Below are 21,538 nucleotides of genomic sequence, written 5' to 3' on the forward strand. Positions count from 1 at the left end.
CCTTTATTTAACCCAGAAATTTGTGCTCATTCAGCTGAATATAAATAGTATTTCCCTTTCATATTATATATACTAGCTATGCACTGGAATTGGAGTAATAAACATGAGGATATTATTAGAATGATATAACATTCTGACAGTGTTAACCAATAGTTCTTACTTTTCAAATGCCATTGTGCAGATAATTCTCACCTCATTAATTATAGTGATTGTCAAGAAATGCCAGAAGTGGAATATTTTTTAATGAAAAATATCATTTTAGAAAATAGTATCATGTTTAATAGGATAACATAAATGCCTGATTAGTGAATGAATGTGTATTTTTTATGTAAGAAACTGTTACTGGGGCTGTATATTAGTGCAATCATAAAATGATCCAGAGTATTCTATTTATATGTAATGTTATATAAAATGGATCACAATATGTAAATATAGAAAGCATGAGTGTATGGTACATTGATAGCTCTTAAGTTTAACTTTGCTATTCCCTATAGTACTGTCAACTTCAAAAACATTTTCAATATTTCTATGAGTCCTCTCTTTCTTTACCACAAAAGTTTAAGTTTCAGGACACCTGCATCATGCTGATTTTTGGAAGAAAAGGAACATTTTAGTAGCAGGTTTTGGGGATGCTTTGCCAACATGGCAGATGTAGACAGATGTTCATTTCCCTTTGCAATCTGTATCATGAAGTTCAGAGTTTCCATTAACTTCAAAGAAGACTTGAAGCACAAAAGAGACATTAGAATTTAGAGAAAATGGTAAATAAAATACATTAGATATCAACCACGCAAAATTTAACTCAGTTAGTATACTCAAAATTTAACCTACCAATACCATTTCAAGGAAGGTTATAGAATGCTAGTATAGTTTTAAATGGTTTTTAACACTAATAATATGTGTTAATCAAGAATTTGGAAATATGTGTACTCAAGAGAACAAAATGGAAATGAATTAGCATTGCTCTAAACTCCTGGGCTAATTAAAAAAATAGTTCAAAAGTAAACAGGACTAGAAGCAAAAATATGAAAAGCTGAGAGTATAAAGTTTTGTATTTCTTCATTCGATCTTTGGGGAAGTTGTATGTAAAACTTCTAAGTGTTTAATAAAAAGAATAGTATCCTTCTACTGTGATTTCTAGAAGCTCATTTAAAATCTTTCAAACAAGTAATATACAAATATTGTCTTCCTGGCTTATTTGTGCACTTCTCTCAATTTAAATTTATGTTATTGTAAATTTATGGAAATGGCAATGTATTTATAAAATTTCATAATTTGCTTGACTATTCACATTCCAAGTCTAGATTAAAGCTTACAATATTTTTAATATGAGATTTTAAACAATTAAATCCACTTCAATAGAAATATCTGATAACTTTTATGTATACCCAAAGAAAACTAAGGATCTCTTTATTATCTTCCAGTAGTCTTAAAATATATATTAGAAAAATCACAGATTATTTTTTACTTTTTAGTTTATGCAAGCAAAATGTTAGGAGCATTTTTAATCCAATGATTTGTAACGTAAGGGATTGTTTTTCATATGATCAGAGCCTATACTTCGTCTAACAGTAAATCAGGATTGATACTGCTATGCCATATACCATAATATGAAAGATTGCTAAATGTCTGGATCCCTTCCATTATTTACAAGCAATAGTCATTAGTTAGGGTCATAAGTATGACTATTCCTTTGAGTAAATACATAGTTGATTTGATGTGTCAAATGGTGTGCAAAAAATATTTCCCATATTTTTAACAATTTATTGACATCAAATGTTGTACCAATTAATCCTTACAGAAACAAGTCCATGAATGTTCAGTCTTCTGAACACTGGGATCATCATGTTTCATCTATGAAAATTTAATAATCACTGTTTGCCAAATAATAAGCATTTACTTTTTCATTGCGTTTCTTTGATTACTAGTGCGATTGGTAATTTTCTCTCTGCTTGAAACCCTCCATGCTAAATAGAGAAAACCACAACACTTATCCTCAATGTCAAAACATGTAATTTTTAGCACCAAACCTTGAAACTCACTGTATGGATAATGATCCTCAGTTGTGTAGATTTCATGTCCATTCCTGAATAAATTGTATGTAAGCCAATAGGCATTTGGGGAATCAGGTGGATTCCAGGAGAGACTGATAGCAGAAGAACTTTGAATTTCTCCTCTCGGTGGAGGTTGCTGGGATGGAGCTAAATTACAATGGAGAGAGCATTTATCAGCAAAGTAATCAATATGCATGCAAGAAAACCAAAATAAGATACCCATGTCTTTCGGATTCAGGTTTACTTTATCAACAAGACCTGTGGTTTACCAAGACAATAATAAGCAAAGGTTATGCATCATAAAAGAAAGTCTTTATCTGTAAGAATAAAACAAATTTGCAGGTCAAAGCAGCTGACTAAATATTATTGGGGGAAACCACAGTAGCTAGAACAAAGCACTGTTGTGATTTTATTTATTCTTTTGAGAAATAATCCAAGGATGCACGACACTAATTTTGTATTTAATTTAATATTTGACACAAAAATCTAGTGAAGCTTGAAATTTAAGTAGCATATTTCTTGGATTTTTAAGAGGAAGTTTTAATGACATTAAGTATACTGTTTTGTCTTACTTCACAGTACACAATGTAAAGAACAATATTTTCCAATAAAAATAGGCATAGCCATTACATATTCTAAGTGTTGTCAACTAACTATTTGAATATACTATGTGAATACATAGATGTTTTGTTATATATTCTTTTCAGTTAAATATTCTTTTTCAGATGAAGCATAACTTTTTTATGCATGTAAAAACATTTATCTCACAACTTTGGTGACAATTTGTATGATATAAAAATATATCAAAGAAACATGGTAGGGTGTTTTTTCCACTGTAAAAGTTTCCCTAAGAAGATTCCTTTGTGAGTGAGCTTTATTTTTCCCATAATACACAAAGGAGAAAAACAACATCTAAATATTTTTAAGGTCAATCAACTACCAACATGCATAATCCCCACCCATTTAGAGAAACAGACCTAATCAGACTTTCTCATTGAATGAAATGTCAAGGGTACAGGTTGCTGTCTTATCTTACTTTTTAAGCCATTAATACTTTCATTAAGAATTTTTAAAAATTCATGTAAAGAAGTGAATCCATCAAATATTATCAGTGTTTTATATATAATATCTTCAGCCACTTGTGATTCACTCAAGGTCTCTTGAGGGAAGAGAAATTGCATTCAAGTTAAATCAGAGCTTAATAAAAGAGCATTTTCAAAAGGATAGACGAGGAAGGAGAGTATAACATTATAACTAAGCCCATCTGTCTGAGGGCTGTAAGCTTATTCCAAGCTTGGATGAATGCAACTAAATGAGGATTGGATTTTCAGAACCTTTCTCTTTTACTGTACGAGCAGGATGATGTCTACTCTCAGAGTTACCTGAGAAGAAAAGGTGTGTACATGTGTCAGTTTCTGTGTATACAGATGTGTGAATATGTGCATGTACATAGTGTGCACATATGCATGCATATTGTATGTATATATACACGTTTTGTACATACGCATATGTGTACATCTGTGCATATGTACACATAAATGTGTGTGCATGTAATATGCCTATAAAGAGACAATCGATACAGATTTTTACACACAATAAATGCTTAGTAAATAACCTCTTTTGTATCCACTCTCAATGTTTGTAGGAAAGCCTCCTTAATGATTACCTCTGAAGAGTTGTACAGAAATTTTTTTGGCAAAGGTTACATGTAAATAATGTTTGCTAATATGAAAATTATATTTTTATATTAATATCTTCATGAGAAACTGATCATACACATATCCAATATGTGTATGCCAAAGAAACCAAAAAACTCTGTAAGCATCAAAGGAGACATGAGCAGAAATAATACTGTGGAATTATACTCTTGCTTTCTTGATTGTAGAAAAGAAAGTCCTAAATCCACATGATGAGATAATTTATAACAATGACTCAAACATCTAGCTATTTCAATGATATTCTCCTTAGCCAAAATAAAAGCATCATGAACTTCTAAAGAATAGTCTTGGCAATTATATGTAAAAGAATATAGCGACGAGAAGCATTTGTGATCCAGACTTGATCCTGCTAACCAGATGACTAAGTAGAAATAGGGAAAAAAACAGGAACATTGGACCAAGTTTCTTTTTTTCTCACAGTTTACGACATTGTCCTTTGTAAGAGAAGGTGCTTAGAAATCCTATATTTCCTTTGTCTTCTCTACAATGTCCCAGAAGTAGCTCTGACTCTGAATGTATTTCCAAACCACACACATACTGATGGACTGAACTTTAAGTTACCCACAAGTTTAGGAGTATTTTAGTACGAAGTTCTCTGAAATCATTGCCTGATTCAGACATAAGGGTCACCCTTAGGAAGTTGGCAACAAGTAAAAATTAAAATTTAAAACAGTGTGAAGAGACAGCACAGCTGCATACTAGTATGGACATAGATTTCCATGCTTTAAATCTCTACAGATGACTAAAAATAATTTAACAAATGTTTGCAACATAAAATTATAAGACAATGAAATAAATTTTAATATTAATAATAATAGACAGTAGAAACACACTGTGCATCCCTTCACCTCCAAATATTTAGGGTAACTTGTAGTCCAAGACTGTCTCCAGGCAAAACAAGTATCAGAATAATAACTAATGTAAAAAAGGAGAAAAAAAGAGGGGATTTGGTAGTGTGGATCAAGTGTGTAACAAGTGTAGGAATTGAAGTTCAAACTCCAGAACTGAAAAAGAAAGGAAAAGATTGAAAAAAGGGAAGAAGAAAGGAAAAGAGGAAAGGAGGGAGGGAGGGAGAGAGGGAGGGAGGAAGGAAGGAGGGAAAGAAAGAAAAGGAAGGAAGGGAGGGAGGGACAGAAAGAAATTAAGAAAGGAAGGAAGGAAGAAAAGAAGGAAAAAAGAACGAATGAACAAAGGAAAAAAAGAAAGAAGAAAGAAAGAGAGGAAGAATACACACACGTGATTTTGGCTGAGTTCGTACACAAAAGTTCATATACAATGGAATTCTATGCTTCCATCAGAAAGAATGACATTGCCCCATTTGTTAGGAAATGGAAAGACTTGGAAACAATTACATTAAATGAAGTAAGCTAAGCCAAAGAAACATAGGTCCCATGGTTTCCCTTATTTGCAATAACTAGTATACATAGAACAAGTAGAAAAGGTCAAAAGTTATGTACTTATAACCATATAAGATGATGCTAAGCAAAATGAACCCCAAGATAGGGTCACAAGAGGTTTTTATCTTTGTTGCTGTTGTTTTAAATGTATTTATAATGTACTATGTGATTTTTTTTGTTTCTTTCGTATGTTCTTCCCCCATGGGATAGCCCCTGATTTCACTGTATTTGATTCTAGTGCCCTGCATCTTGTATATACATTTTTCTAATTTGGGGAGAGGAAGGGTAATAACAAAATGCTGAAACAAGGATACAGGTTGACACATTGTAACAATGAGATATACAAGACAGTATGTTGAAAACAAACTTTACAACCTCGGGGTGGGGAAAAGGGAGAAGTTGAGGAGGTGGGGATGGAAGGGATGGTAGGGGAAAAACAAAGGAGGAGGTAACAATGCTCGATAGGAAATGTACTCATTACCCTACTCATGTAATTGCAACCCTCTTTACAATAAAAAATTATATATTAAAAATAGTTCAGGACAAACTGGAATATTATACTCATTGGATAGGATGTAAAGTCAACATTATTTTCTTCCCATTTTACTCTAGGTTTCCTATCAGGTAAAATGGACTATATCACCTTGAACTAATGAAACCAATATTGTTAAGAAAGAAGTGGCTTTCCCAGTAGAGAATCATAATGTCTGAGACGATCTAACTACTTTATTTAAATTCAATTTTTGTGCACTTTGGAAATTATATTCTAGGATTCTGCTTTGATTCTGCACACCTGTCCTCCTCCTCCCTCCTTCACAGATGATATTGCTGAACTAAACTCTTGTCTGTGGTCCCTAAAGAGGTAGGAAATAATAGCAGTTACAATGCTACAGTTCTCAACCTGCAGAGAAAGGCACCAGGAGGCATATTCGTGTTTAAGGAAAACACATTTTTGACATCTACTGGACAAATATTAGCCTGAGGTAGTTCACAGTTTCAACAATAGATAGCACTACGTTCCTTTCAATCACATCATGTTTGTGAAGCAGGTTGTTTCTGCTGACTGTTGCTAGGATAAAGAGCAACCGCTGTGTGTAACACAGGAAAGAAGACAGGTCTTCTCCATTTATCCAAACCAACATTTCCCTACGAGTGTCCACTATCCTTACTATGTTTCAAACCCCTTTTGACAGCAGGAGCCTTTTTTTTTACTGAAAAAATACTGAAGCTGGGCCATACACAATGGCTCAAACCTGTAATCCTAGCTACTAAGGAGACAAAAATTCAGAGGATCACAGTTTGAGGCTGGCTCAAGGAGAAATAAAGTGTTCACAAGTCCCTTTGTGAATAGAAGAAGCAAGGAATAGTGGCATGTGCCTGTCAACCCAGACTGGCTTGGGCAAGAAAAATAAAAGGTCGAGCTGGGAAGGTGGCTCAGTGGTAGAGTGCTTGCCTTGCATGCATGAGGTCCTAAGTTCAATTCCTCAGCACCACATAAGCAGAAAATGCCAGAAGTGGTGCTGTGGCTCAAGTGGTAGAGCACTAGTCTTGAGCTGAAGAGCTGAGGGACAGCACGCAGGCCCAGAGTACAGGCCCCATGTCCCCGACCCCCAAAAGGCCTTATCTCAAGGGAGAAAAATGAAGAAATAGTTAAAGAGGGGAAAAATGATGCTGCTTGACTGCTCTGTTGATGCTGAGCTTTTAAATTTACAGTGCTGTAAATTCTGTTAAGTTAAAACCCAAAGCAGTAGCATTGGCCAGTGCAATCAGTTAAAGGAAGGATCTCACTGTGATCACACATTTCAAAGGTAATAAAACCAAGAGGGATCTATCCACGGGAAGAATCATTAGGGATATGAAATCTTTTTTTTTCTTTTTTAATTATGATAAACCAGAATCGTTTATAAAGATCAAAAGCGTTTTACTTAGAGAAGAAAAGGCCAAAGTGTGTGTGTGTGTGTGTGTGATACACACACACACACACACACACACACACACACACACACACACATATATATATATATATATATATATATATATATATATATATCACTAAGAAACAGGTTAGGCTCCCTGGGACCAGACTATTCACCTATGGGGAACAAAACAATGTGGGGCAGCTACCAGTATTTTCACCCCAAATTGGTGGCTGAACCAATATGAAAGCAATACTGTGATGCTTGGTGTGTGTGAAGATGTCACAACTCTATTAAATAAGATGCTCTAGAACTCATGACCCAAAAGTGTATCCTGGAATTTGAATTGTATATCAATCAATCAATCAATCAATCTTGTTGATAATTAAATGACAAACATTCATTAAATCGACAACAAAAAGCCATTTTATGTTTAGGCTACATTTATATCCAAAGCCAACTGTGATCATCCTTTTCGAAGGGAAACAGACAGAAAGGGCTACAGTTTTCCTTACAATAACACCCAGATTGACCGGTGGAATGCTGGATAGTCAGAGAAATTACATAGACATAAAATCTATGTCTTCTCAATATTTAGCTATACCCTGCTTTCTACTACCACAAAATCAAGAACTATTTCTGTGGATCCCAGTATCCTATGATCTTTCTCTTCCTTGGACTGTGGATAGCAGAATCCAGATGTGTTCGCTTGGCATGGTCTAACACGACACGTGAGATTTCCTAGCATTTAGATTCATGACCATGTTAGGACAGACACCTATGCAGAATATGCCTTGCACCGTGTGACAAGCAGATCTCCTCACCATATGCTCCCAGAACACATTTCATAGGGATTAGCGCCAAGGTAAGGAAACATGAACTTGAAGTCAACATAGAGAAGGCACTGGACATTAAGAAGAAGTCAAAGGCACTAAAATGTGAGAGGTGTTTTATTGGGCAAGACAACTTAGAGTAGAAAAAAATGAATGGCAATATGTTGTGAAAATAGTGGCAGTAATAATTACTATAGTAAACAAAAAAAAAACAAATCAGTACTGTAATAATGTTCACAGAATTCAGGGATTACAAGAATATAAAACTCACAATAAATGAGGAAAATGTTCCATTTGTCATGTAAAATTACCTGGAAATGTCTTTGTGGGAAGACCACTAACAAATTTTTAAAGATAAATGCTTTACCTCCTGGGAAATCCCTTTGTCTGGAAAAACCCAGGAAATTATTTTGTGTGCAAGTTTCAGTATAAGGCTTGAACTCAGGGCTTTGAACTTTTGGTTGGCTTTATCATTCAAAGAAGGTGCTCTACCACTTGAGCCACAGCTCTACTTCTAGACTTGCTGGCAAATTGGAACAGAGACTCCCACAGACTTTTCTGCTCAGGCTGGCTTTGAACTGTGATTCTCAGATATCAGCCTTCTAAGTAGCTGATTACAGATTACAGTAGTAGATTACAGATGTAAGCCGCTTGCATCCAGTTTTGTCTCTACTAGTGATTTTTTATTTTCTCTTGGAAATAATTGTAAACATCCCATTATAAACACAAACATTGGATCATTTCCAATTATTTGATCAATGGAAAAAAAATCTCCGAGTTTAGTATTAATATTTTTTTCTCATCTGAGCCATTCTGGTAGACTCTAACTAAGGAAGAAAAACAGGGGGATATCTTTTCCAGGTCCTGTGTTTCACACATCAACAGTGGGCCAACTCTACTTACTTTTGCTGCATCCCAATGGATTCTTGACATCCAAATGGCTTGCATCCGGAACACAAGTGTCACACTTGGAGCCGGTCACAAATTGTTTACAGGAACACTGGCCTGTGACCAAGTGACAGGTTGCATTCAGGGCTCCTGAGAGATGACAATTACAAGGCTGACATCTGAAAGCAAGACAAACCATCAAAGAGAATAGTATTTTGATCAATAATTCATTGCATAAGCTACATCTATCAATAACATCGGGGATTAAGATGCTCTCTTTTTGCCAACACTTGGAACGGATGCCTGAGTTATACAAACCCAGAATAAGACAAAATGGAAAAGATCTTTAGTAAAAGCCATACGAATCCTGCTCTTCATAAATTAATTAATAGCCTCAAGTTAGTGTTATCACTGAGTTGTGTGTGTGTGTATCAGGATCTTAGTCTGAATACCAGTGATTCAATAAAGATTACTGTAAAATCTTATTTTCTTATAATAGAACTATGATGTCAGCTATCTAGTTATAAAACAGAAAATAGACATAGCTCCCCCTTTTAAAAAAACAAAAAAAACTTTAAAATTCTGTATTTAGTTTTATAAGACAGAAAAAAAAGAAGTTAGGTTAAATGCTTGCTGATGCCACAATATGGGTTTATACTTTATTTCTATTTTATGCACTAAACTCATACTCAGCATGGTTGGAGTATAGGGCATTATTCTGATTTATGAAAAGATATGAATGGTATAAAGATAATAGGAGATCTTCATTGCAAATTAAAAGTTCTTGGACCCACAGTCAACTGTAAAAACAATAGTACTGCCATTTAGCCTTGACAGGAACTTAAACTTGCTCCCTAGCAGTGAATTATTCAAACACTTAGCCTATGACTGTGGCATTGATTATGATAAGCAATTTGAGCACGATGAATTATAAGAGATGCAAAAACAGTCCAAGGAGTCATTTCAGTGGAGACTCTTCATGAGGTATATTGAAAACAACACTAAGTGAACTCACCTGCATGATCTAATAGAGATGCTGGTGGACAGAGTCACCTCACTTCACTGCAATTTTTATGGTGTGATCTCTTGGGTAATCATTCAGCACCCTTATAAGACTGATAAAAGCTAAGGCTGCTCAATAAGCTGCAAATTTGTTTTATGGACTGGTATCTCTTTGGGAATAAAGTACAGGGTTTTCCTGAAACCCACTAAACTTGTTGTTTGCCCTTTTTATGATAAGAGGAAATTTCTCCCTCCTGTATGAACAACTATAGTATACTATACCATCTATCTACACACATTGCAGTAGAATTCTGTTTCAAATGAATGTTCTGTTTAGGCTAAGTATTAGAGCTGAAGAAAGTTATGTGTTAGAATTAAAAAGGAATTATAGAAACATTGAAATGTTGGACTTGCTATTAATGTCATTATGTGCTATTACTTAGTGCATTGTTTGTAGACTATTAATATTGCATTGGTGAGTATAAATAATAAGAGGCCAGCTCTTCTCAATATATGTTTATATATATTTATATTTCACTGACACCACTCTTGAATAAGTGTCTCTTGAGTGTTTTGCTTTTATTACCGTTCACTCATGAGACAATCACACTTACTTTACATGCAGTACATTTAGAGCAATAGTTTCCAGAGTGTACTATAATTCTTTTCCTCGATACAATCCTATTTTCTTCCAGTCAACTGCTATAGTCATAACTTCAAGTCAGCTATGTCAATATCCCTGGGATATGAAGTCCCAAATCCAAATGGAATAAATAAATCACCACTAAGGAAAGCATGCAATATTTTGAGTAATTAAATGTGTCTCTACCTCATGTTATAGTCTGTTTGCCCGGCCATTGTTATATTGAACATATCTGACTTGTGATAATTGCTTAATACCAGTAAGAGGGAATTTTTCCCTAAACGAAGTTCATCAGAGGAGACTTCTCTGAATATTATATTTTGTGTCTAGCCCAAAGCACACAGGGGATGATTTTGTAATTAAGGCTTAAGTAAAATGATTGCTATAAATTTCTCAGCCACTCAAATATAATTTTCAACATTTCTAAGACTCTTTAGCAAATAAGCTACAAGTTTGCTATCATTTTATGTTATCCCTCCTCAAGAGGACCTCCTAAATGAAATATATTTCACGTTTATTAAAACAAAATTATACATAATAAAGAAAAGACATCTTAAGCTGAGAAAAAGAAACACCAAACTAAGATGAATTGTGATATTGATTTTGCCAGGATAAATGGTTTTTGTAATATTAATATAAAGCAACTTTTATTACACTGACTCTCTCGGTACACCCAGAGCTTCTCCCACAATCTGTTTAAAATCTTCATTTTTCATCCTTATGGGAAAAACCTCACTTGCTAAATGGATTTCATAAAGAGTAATCTGTCAAGGTTTATATAGATAAACAATTTGTGATGTTTATTGACCAGTTCATTATGATAAACAAAACAGGAGTAAAATGCAGCTTCAGGCCCTCCAACAATCCACAGTGAGCTCTCTCTCTGGCCCCTTCAGTAGATCAGTATTTACCAAATGGAACAGGAAAGAAGTTGATTTCACTTCTTAATCAACCGTTTCATATATTTCCTTTTCCCTCATTTATAAAAGGAGTTAAGAAAGAGTTATCATAATTGTAATAATAATTATTATAGGAACATAACTGTAAATGGAAGGTATATAAATCGATAATACATATTTACTGTCAAGAACTTAACCAGAAGGCAGAAATAAGATATTCAGAAAAAAGACCAAGATATAGATGTGTGTGTTGGCATTTCTCTTTGTACACTCCTTTTCTGTCTGATGCCTCAACTCATCGTTACATCAACTCAACTGAAATTGTGACTGAAGAGGGATAGTTATGGTAACACATGTCTGTGATCCCGCTGTTCAGGAGGAAGAAGTAGGGGGAACACAGTCCGAGGCCATACTGGACAGTTGCCACTTTTTCTAAATAACAAAATAAAAATGAAAGAACTAGAGAAGTGATATAGGAGATAAAGCACTTAACTAGCAAACCGAGGTCTTGAGTTTAACACTCAGTACCACAGAAAAGGAAGAAAATTAAGAGAAGGGAAGAGGAGATGTTGGGAAGAGAAGGTAAAAAAGGAGGAGGAAGAAAGTGTTGACATACGTAACCATTTCTAAGATCCAGTTGCCTTCCAGAGTCAGAACACATGAAGATGATGGAAAGCCCTCTTCCAGGTGCTCACAATCAAGTATGAGAAAAGGGGGAGAAAAGCATAGTTCTTTAATAAAGATGAATGTAGAGTTTGGGGGTCCCAGAAAGTAGGGATCTACCTAGTCTGTGGCCAGGGGGAGATAGGAACAGGATTTCAGTTAAGCATCCCCAGCATAAAAAAATAAATCCCCAAAGCAAAATGTGACATGATGCCACAAATGGAGAAAACCCACATCTGACCTCCCAGATACAGGTCATGGTCAAAATGAAGGTACACTAAAATCACTCTGTGTGTGTGTGTGTGTGTGTGTGTGTGTGTGTGTGTGTTTATATATAAGACAAATAAATTTTATGCTTGGACTCAAGTTTTATACTCAAAGTATCTTCTTATGCATATGCGAATATTTCAACCTTTTGAAGAAATTCAAAAGTTGAAACACATCTATCTGGTCCCAAGCATTTCAGGGACCAGACATTCAACCTTTCTAGTAAAAGAAACTATGTTGAAAATGAACTTTACAACTTCGGTGCGGGGGGAGCGGAGGGAGGAATTGGGGAGGTTGGGAGGGAAGGGATGGTAGGGGAAAAACAAAGGGAGGGGGTAACAATGCTTGATAGAAAATGTACTAATTGCCTTACTCGTGTATCTGTAACCCCTCTGTACAGTATCTTTACAATAAAGCATATTTATTAAAAAATAAAGGAATCTTGTAAGGGATTCTTGAACTGAATTTTAAAAGTTGGATATGGAAACACCAGGAAAATCAGGGAGGGAAGAAAAATAAAGAGAAAAAAAATACAAATTGGAGTGGAGATGAAATTACAAGCAATGGTGGATGGTGGAATATTCAAAACGTGGAGAGGTGAAACATCAAACTGGAAAGATAGAGTCAGATATTGCCACATTAGGATAATGGTAAAGAGCAATACAAGTAAAAGGGGAAAGAGAATTAAGAAATGGTTGACAAGTGATTATAAGATGAGGAGACAAAAAAGGGCATAGAATTATTCCTGGTTTTCTAAACAGCTGACAGGAGGATGAAGGCCTCATTTGACTGAAGAAAAAAAACACCAAAAACATAGAGAAGAGATCTCAAATTGCTGAAACAATGACTATCAATAAGTGAAGGAGAGTCTCTGGGTGCTGGGGACTCATCCCTGTGATCCTGGCTATTCCAGAGGCTGACCTCTAAGGATCCAGGTCCAAAGCCAGCCCAAGAAGACAAATTCAAGACTCTTACCTCCAATTAACCAGTAAAAAGCTAGAACTAGAGGCATGGCTCAAGTGGTAGAGCTCCAGCTTTGAGCATAAAGCTAAGTTAAAGTGTCAATTCTGAGTTCAAGCCCCAGCACCAGCCAATTTTAAAAAATGGACACAATTTGCACCCTTGAATCCCTAATACAGTAGCTATCATATGATAAGAAGCCAATGCATACTACAGATTAAATTAATTTATAGTGAATTAAGCCTCCCAGGGAAACATTAGACAGGTTAGGATGCTAGAGATAAACTCAAATGTGGATTGTAGGTCTACTGAGAATTTAACTCTTTTGTATTCTTTCCTACTGGCATAATTCTGTCCCCTGGGCTAACTTCATCCCCAAGGAAAGAGCTCAGACACCCTAAGACAAGCAATGTTGGCTCCATTAGGAGGATTATCCAAATTAATTCACAGGAAGGACACTGTGAACTCTGGAAAAGCTTGGCATTGCTCTGGTTTTTTTTTTTTTGTAGCAGGGGTACATCCTTTATGGTATGGATGTCAGAAGCTTTCCTTTCATCACACTATACTAATAGCATCTGCCTGCACTGATCTCTTAGAGGTGGAATCAGATCTATAGCAGAAGAGTTTAGTGCTTACTCTGTCTCCTTGGTGGATGTTGAAAGTCAGCGGTGCTCACACAACCAAAAGAAGAATGAATGTGGGTGGTGTTGTCTTATTTGGAAAGGGACATTTTCAAACCAATCTCTTCCATGGAGCTTTCCCAGCATGAATATGGAAATCATCAAAATTGGCCAAAGTAGTGTCTTGAATTCAGGCAGTGGTTGAAATAGAATTCAAAGGATTTAGCACTCTGTTGCCTAGTGTTTAGTTAAGCTTGCTTAGCAATGTTCTTCATGTGAGGTGCCCATCTCTACTCCTCTTCTGACTCTCCACATAATCACAGACATTGTTGTGAGATATGATAGCAGATTCAAATTCTTTTATTTTCTTTTTTTCTGGTTGGTGGTGGGGCTTTGACTCAGGCCCTGGACACTATCCCTGAGCATTTTGGTTCAAGGGAAGCACTCTACTACTTTGAGCCACAGCTCCACTTGCAGTTTTTAAGTGGTTAATTGGAGATTAAGAGTCTTACGGGGACTTTTCTGACAAGGCTGGCTTTAACCCATGATCCTCAAATCTCAGCCTTATGAGTGGCTAGGGTTACAGGCATGAGCCACTGGTACCCAGCCCAGATTCAAATTCTTAAGGAGCTTTCAAGTAGATAAGAGATCATGCTCTTTCTTCTCAGTCCCATAAGAGTAGGCAAGGAGGTCACAGGAATGAGAGTGTTTATTCAGTAGAAAGAATATACTGTAGATTCAGTGATATAAAGGCTGAAAATAAATCTGTGCCACTTTATGAGATAGAGGAATCTTTTGTAATTCAATGAGCAGACCTGGAATGACCAAATACCAGTTATTCTGAAAAGGTAATTTATGCAGAGAAATCTTAATTCCTCTACACAGTGATCATTCTGTGATGCTTATTGAGATTAGGTAACTAACCTAAGGTGACAGTGTATCTACTTATATGGGGTCTGTGATTTTTTTTGTCTACAAAGGGTTAGATAGGAAATATTTCAGACTTTGTGTGCAATTTGAACTCTGTTCTACTCGACTTTGCTGCTGTTGTCAGAAAACAACTACAGACAATATGTAAAAAAATGAACACTGCTGTTCCAATAAAACTTTATTTATAAAAATAGGTAGTAGGCCAGATTTGACCTTGCCCCCAAGCAATTGTTATCTGAATTTTCATATGGTAGGCTAAATTATGGCCCCCCTCTGCCAAGCCCTCCTCTCTAGAATTTGTGAATATGTTGTTACATTACTTGACAAAAGTAACTTTGCATATATGGTAAAGGATTTGAGAAGGAAATATTAATTTGGATTATCTAAGAATACCCACTATTATAGTCCTGAGACAAGTAAAACAGTAAGGGGAGAGAGTTAAAGAGAAAACATGGGAGGATAAGCAGAGGTCAAAGAAGAGAGAACAATTTGAAGATGAAGAACCATGAGTTAAAGAATGTTGGGGCCTATAGAAGGTAGGGAATCCAAAACAGAGTTTGTTGGTTTTCTTTTCCCCTTCAGTCTCTAGAAGAAACACAGTTGGCCTGCTGACACCTTGGTTTTATCCTAGTAAAACTAATTTAGGACCTCTGACCTCCAGCGTTATAAGATAATAAATTCATGTTATTTTAAGACACTAAATTTGTGGAAATTTATGACATCAGCAACAGGAAGCTAATACAACTGATCCAGCAAGAGGTAGAATTGGAACCAAGATGACTTAATGCCCCACCCCACATTTCCATTCTCATCACATCACAGTGAGTACAGGCTAGTCCTATATTACCCTGACATTCTCTGGAGGATCATGTACAAGCTGTATATGAGAATCTATAGTTGGATTGCCTTAGACGAGAGCGAAAGTGACCACAGTTGTTCATCTCTCTCGCTCACTATGCAAGTTCTTTACAACTAATTGTGGTGCCTTCCCTCAAGATATAGCCCATTTCCTGCTCCTGAATATGGGATGGCCTTATGACTTGCAGTGACACAGAGAATAAGGCAAATTTACAGCGTGTTCCTCCCAAGCACAGGCCTCTCGTGTCTTTGCATACTTCTGCTCTCTTTCCTGAAACCTTGCCACCCACTTGTGAGCAAGCAAGCGCAGGCTGGAATGATAGATGATAAGACACTTGAGGCCCATTTATCTCTGTCACCTGTGTGACAGTCAGCTGTCTAACAAAGAGTCGCAGAGAAGCATGAACCCATGAAGCACGCTGCTCACATTTTCCATTGCCACACCATAAAAGGAGATCAGCTGACAGGAAAGTTGTCTGCTTTCCCTTGAAGTCATTCATCTGGTTCTCAAAGAAAAGGCCAATCAAGATCAATTGGAAAGAAGCGTGTGAGAAGCTTGCCAGGCCCAATCTCTAACTCAATGTTCAAATGGAGACTTTCTTCAGTAACACCCCCCTGCTCCCCCAAAAGGAACAATCCTGACATAAAATTTATTTTACACTTTAGAAAGCTCAATCTTTAGATCCCTGTCCATCCTAGAGCTTCATGCCCTGCCACCTGAAAACATTATAATTCTGTGAGTGGCAGCCAGTAAATATGACAGATAGTGAGGCCACAGGCAATAGCTGACACATGTAATCACAGCTACCCAAGTTGTAGAGATCTAGAGGATCACAGTTCAAGGCTATTCCAGGCAAAAATTAGTGAGAGCATCTTCAACTAATAATTCAGGTGGAATAATGTTTACCTGTCATACCTGTTTTATGGGACACATTGGTAGGAGGATTGCAATCTCAGGCTAGCCCTGGTTTCAAAAAAGAATAGGAGACTTATGTGAAAAATAATTGAAACTTTAAAGACCTCAGGGTATGGTTCAAGAGGTGGAGCACCTGCTTGCCAAGCCCAAGGCCCTAAATGCAAATCCCAGAACTGGCAGCAAATACTTTTAAATGGTAAGTAATGGGAAACAACGCTAACTAATGAATATAGAAAGGGTTTATTTTTAGCCAAAAATCAAAACAAAAGAAATTGGTATTGTAGCATATAGACATTATGTAAACAGAGCAGAGTGACTAGTGTTGGTGGCTTGGTACAGTCTTAATTTTCTGTGGAGGCTAAGATCTGGAGGATTACATTGTGAAGCCAGCTGGGGCAGTAAAGTTTGTGAGAGTCCATTTCCAAAATAATCAGCAAAAAGCTAGGCTGGAAGCTTGGCTCAAGTGGTAGAGTGGTAGCTGGCCCAGCAAGAAAGCCCAGTCAGTAAAATAGCTTTGTCCAAATTCCAGTACTAGCAAAGAAACTCATAATCAAAAAAATGTGAAGACCATATAAGAACTAGAAGATTTTTGGTAGCTGTGGGAAAGAGGAGTCAGTTACAGGTCAACTTGAGGACAACTCCCGGAAGTATACTGTGTCAAATATAGGTCTGAGACAAATTGAATGTGGCCTATTTTTGTCTCATTGTTTTTAAGTTAGACAAATACAATATATTTTTTTTTGCCTTATCGATTTCTCAGTGGGCAGAAGTTTTTTGCTTCATTGTTTTCAATACTGATTAAATCATGTTTGCTTTATGTGTCAGAAGCAAAAGGAGTCATGTTTGCACTCAGATCAGCTTTTTCAAATACATGCTTCCTTTTTTTTTTAACCCTATCAGTGACTTTTAAAGAATAAACCACTTGAAGGGATACAGGAGAAAACTTTCTCAGATTGGTCACAGGAAGTTACTGTTTCATGTTGAGTATGTTTTTATTATTGTTTCTAAGAGTTTAGAGTCAGGTGACTTTTACTTATTTTTCCCTTGGGAATGTTAAGAAAGTGTGGAAAACAAACCAAGGGGGAATAAAACGATGCTACACACAAGAAAGAGGAAGCAAAGAAGGAAAAGGGCTAAAAGGGTATCAATGAACTTCAAGGAATGAATAAGTAGTCCTGAATGCAGAAATGCCAATGAGAAAGGCAAATGAGAAACTACATGAATCATCCAAAGCAATTAAGAAATATGATAGCCTAGAGTGGTGGTACATCCCTATGATCCCAGCCCTTGAGAAGGTGAAATAAGAGGACTAGGAGTTCAAATCCAGTCTGGCTACATGATAAGACACTATCTCAAAAACAAAAAATGACACTTTTACCTTTTCTTAGCTCAGCAATAAAATTCTTAGGATTGAGAGTTCAAAGACAGCCCAGATTATATACCAAGACACTAATCCCTCAACACCCCAAATGGTACTTTTTACCTTGCCTTGAACAATAAAATATAATCAATAATACACTTTGGAATCTATAACTTTGCAAGCATTGCTGCAGCACATAGAATTTAAAGGGTATTTTAAAAAATAAATTTTGTAAAAATAAATTTTACATCACGACAATTGTTTTCTTGTACTGCATGTTATGATACGTTTAGTTTGTTAGTGAATTTTTTTCCTTCAAGAAACAGACATTTCTTATGCTAGATGGAAAGCCCATATATTTTAGCCATCTTTGTACACATTTTCAAGATAACTAATGTTAGTGTGTGTGTGTGTGTGTGTGTGTGTGTGTGTGTACACAGCTCCAGAAGTTAACAAAGGCATTCAAAAATGCTATCTTTCAAAAAAGGGACTAGAAACCATAATAAAAGAAAAAAATCTATTTTTATCTCTTTTGGGGGATAAATATACATAACTCAAACAATTCCCACTGTCACATGTTCAAAGGTTTTTACTCTGTCCTTGCTTGTACGGGAGGACCTTCCCTCTAACAACAATCCACATTAATGTGAAAAGAGACAGCAGAATTTATCAGTGAGAGAGAAGGGTCAACTCAAATCATAAACTTTCCCCTTGAATGATTTAGTAAGAGACAAATCTAGCTGAGTTCTTTGGGCCCCCAAATGGTCATGAGAGGCTTTATTCTTTCTATTCTTTTCAAAGAAGCATTGTTTTATGTGGTGGCACATGTCTTCTATTGCTCTTTCCCATGGCAGCCTCTGGGTTCTGTTCTATTCAATATCAGCGTCAATCCTACTGAATGAGAGAGGGTGCTGAGTCCACTCAACAAGAGTGATTTGAACTTCAATGGGCATTTGAAGGTGTACAACCCTTTCATCGAGATAGAAGGGCAGGGCATGAAACTTCCTTTTTCCTTTTGGAGGAGATTAAAAACAAAAGTGATGTCAAAAAGAATTCATTTTATGTTGACTATATTAAGGATGGAATAGTACAAATAAGCAACTTTAAATCTCAGAGACAGCTAGTGCCCACGGTAGCTTCCTTGATCTCTTTCACACCAAAAAGTTCTCCATAGCTCACCAGAATCTCACTTTCTCCTTTCCTCAGGCCTCCTTAGTCTGGTAAAGGTGAGGGAGTGCTTGGGTATATACACTAAGAGTAGTTCTTGCTCCCTCTAGACCACGGGATCTTCTTCGGATCTTTGTCCTAATAAACTCTGAGAGTATATTTCAGAGAGTGCCCCTTTTCTCTCCTTCCTTCCTTCCTTCCTTCCTTCCTTCCTTCCTTCCTTCCTTCCTTCCTTCCTTCTTTCCTTCCTTTCTTTCCTTCTTTCTTTTCCTTCTTTCTTTTCTTTCTTTCTTTCTTTCTTTCTTTCTTTCTTTCTTTCTTTCTTTCTTTCTTTCTTTCTTTCTTTCTTTCTTTCTTTCTTTCTTTCTCTTTCTTTCTTCTTTCTTGTCCTGAGACTTGAACTCTGAGCCTGGGTACTGTCCCTGAGCTCCTTTTGCTGCAGGCTAATACTGTACTACCTGAGCCATAACACCACTTCTGGATTTTTCTGTGATTTAATTGGAGGTAAGAGTTTCACAGACTTTCCTGACTAGGCTGATTTTGAACATGATCCTTAGATATCAACCTCCTGAATACCTAGGATTACAGGCCTGAGCTACTGGTGCCCAGTGAGAGGCTTTCTACTTGCCTATGCAAACCTGACTCATCTGTCTGTCTACATTTACATTTGATAGGTCTGTTCTTAGGACTCTCTACTATAGGAGATGTAACCTCTCCTTCAGGGTCTACGGAAGACCTAAGAAAACCCACTTTGGAAGCAGTATTGATGTGCCCTCATCCCCACTGGTAAAATATTGTGGGCTTAATTCTCTTTTACTAAACCTTTGTTTACCTATGATATCCTTTTATATGCCTTCCTTGACTTGGATGAGAATTTTAAGTCACCTACTGGGTGAAGTAGCAAGGTAGAACAAGGTAGAATTTTTGCCTAACATACATAAAACCCTAGGTTCTATCCCATCACCTCCAAATAGTAAAGGGGGAAAAAGGCATCTGGTTCTTGGTTCTTGGCTATGTACATTTTGCAGGTTCAGCTTATCCATGTTAAAAGTGTGATGGCTGAGGAACAGATGAGAAAAAAAGAACATTGGGAAGCAAGGAAAACAGTAAAAGAGTGGGAGATCAGACAATAGCTTTCAGGGCTTATAAGAAGGAAGAGCCGGGCCAAGAGATTTCAGGGCCATAACGAAGAGTAGGATAGTTGACAGCTGATAAACAAGATTTATGTTAAAACAAAGGAGGAGTTGATGGAACAAGGTTCAGAGGAGGGAAGGGAAGAGAAAGAGAGAAAAAAAAGAAACAAGAGGAAAAAATACTAGAGGATCATACCAGGAACAGCCCATGTGCTGGTTTAAGCAAAAAAATTTTTTTTAAAAAATTAAAAGCACATAATGATTTCTTCTAAGATTAGGTACAAAAGATTAAGATTCTAGTAGCTCATACCTATAATCCTAGCTATTCAGGAGGCTGAGATCTGAGGATCAGCCAGAGTAGACAAATCCAAGAGACTTTAGCTGCAATTAACCAACAAAATGCTGAAAGTAGCAGTATGGCTCAAATGATAGAGTGCTAGCCTTGAGCGAAAAACTCAGGCCTCAGTACTGGCGCGCGCGCACACACACACACTCACACACACACACACACACACAAGGAAAATGTACACAGATTGGAAATAGAACATAATTTAGAGTTACAGATTTAGTTCTCTATTAATGAAACAGAGTCCTAGAGAATATACAAGAGCAGGAAATTGAAACTGAAGTGATTGGCAATGATCCCAAAGAGGCGAGACAGTGAGGAAAACATATCATAAAGCTGTGCTTCCAGTCTGCACAGGCGATCATTATCCCCGGAGCACACTCAGGAGACTGCAAAAAAGAAGACATCTTGAAAATGGCCCCGGTTATTCCAAGGTGTCAGAATGAAAATAGATTCACCCAAAATCAAAGTAGTTTTGCCCCAGACTAGGAATAGAAGGCAATGAAATGAAGACTAGGGCTGACCAGGAAACCAAAACAGGATCTAGTGTCTTTTCTAAAGGAAGGAAGTTGGGTGCTAGTCAAGTATAAAGTCCTAGCTATCATTTCAATGATAGCTAATTAGATAATTCTAAGAAAGTACTGTCTCTGATGGATCCGTATAATATGAGACAAGAGAGGGTAATGATTGAGGTATAGATTCTTTAGGCTTGCCTTTGAGGCTGTTGTAATGAATAGCTATTTTACATATATCAATAAAGTGTTTAAAAATATACATATGAGCCATTTTGTATGTAAAGATTATCCAACTTTATACAAAACTTGTGAATCTTTTTACTCCAAAGTGCACTTCCTCTGAATCATTTTGGTTGTTGCTTTTTTATTGTTATTAAATCTACACAGATTTTTCACACGTTGGCTTTGCCTCCTAGACTCCCTGTCAAGGACAGGATGGAGTCTTTTATTTGA

The 21,538-nt window shown here is 36.5% G+C and overlaps 1 protein-coding gene across 1 annotated transcript in view; it reads right to left on the minus strand.

Moving 5' to 3' along the window:
• Positions 1–21,538, minus strand: part of Ush2a (Usher syndrome 2A (autosomal recessive, mild)) — a 640,567-nt gene that overhangs the window by 485,407 nt on the left and 133,622 nt on the right. Inside the window, exons 14-15 of the mRNA XM_013015154.1 lie at positions 8,822–8,985; positions 2,043–2,201 (exon numbers count right to left, since the gene is read on the minus strand). Of these exons, the coding sequence (XP_012870608.1) occupies positions 2,043–2,201; positions 8,822–8,985 (323 nt within the window). The remainder of the gene's footprint in view (positions 1–2,042; positions 2,202–8,821; positions 8,986–21,538) is intronic.

Source organism: Dipodomys ordii, unplaced genomic scaffold (assembly GCF_000151885.1).
Source record: "Dipodomys ordii isolate 6190 unplaced genomic scaffold, Dord_2.0 Scaffold26, whole genome shotgun sequence".
In the NCBI taxonomy this organism is placed as follows: Eukaryota; Metazoa; Chordata; class Mammalia; order Rodentia; family Heteromyidae; genus Dipodomys; species Dipodomys ordii.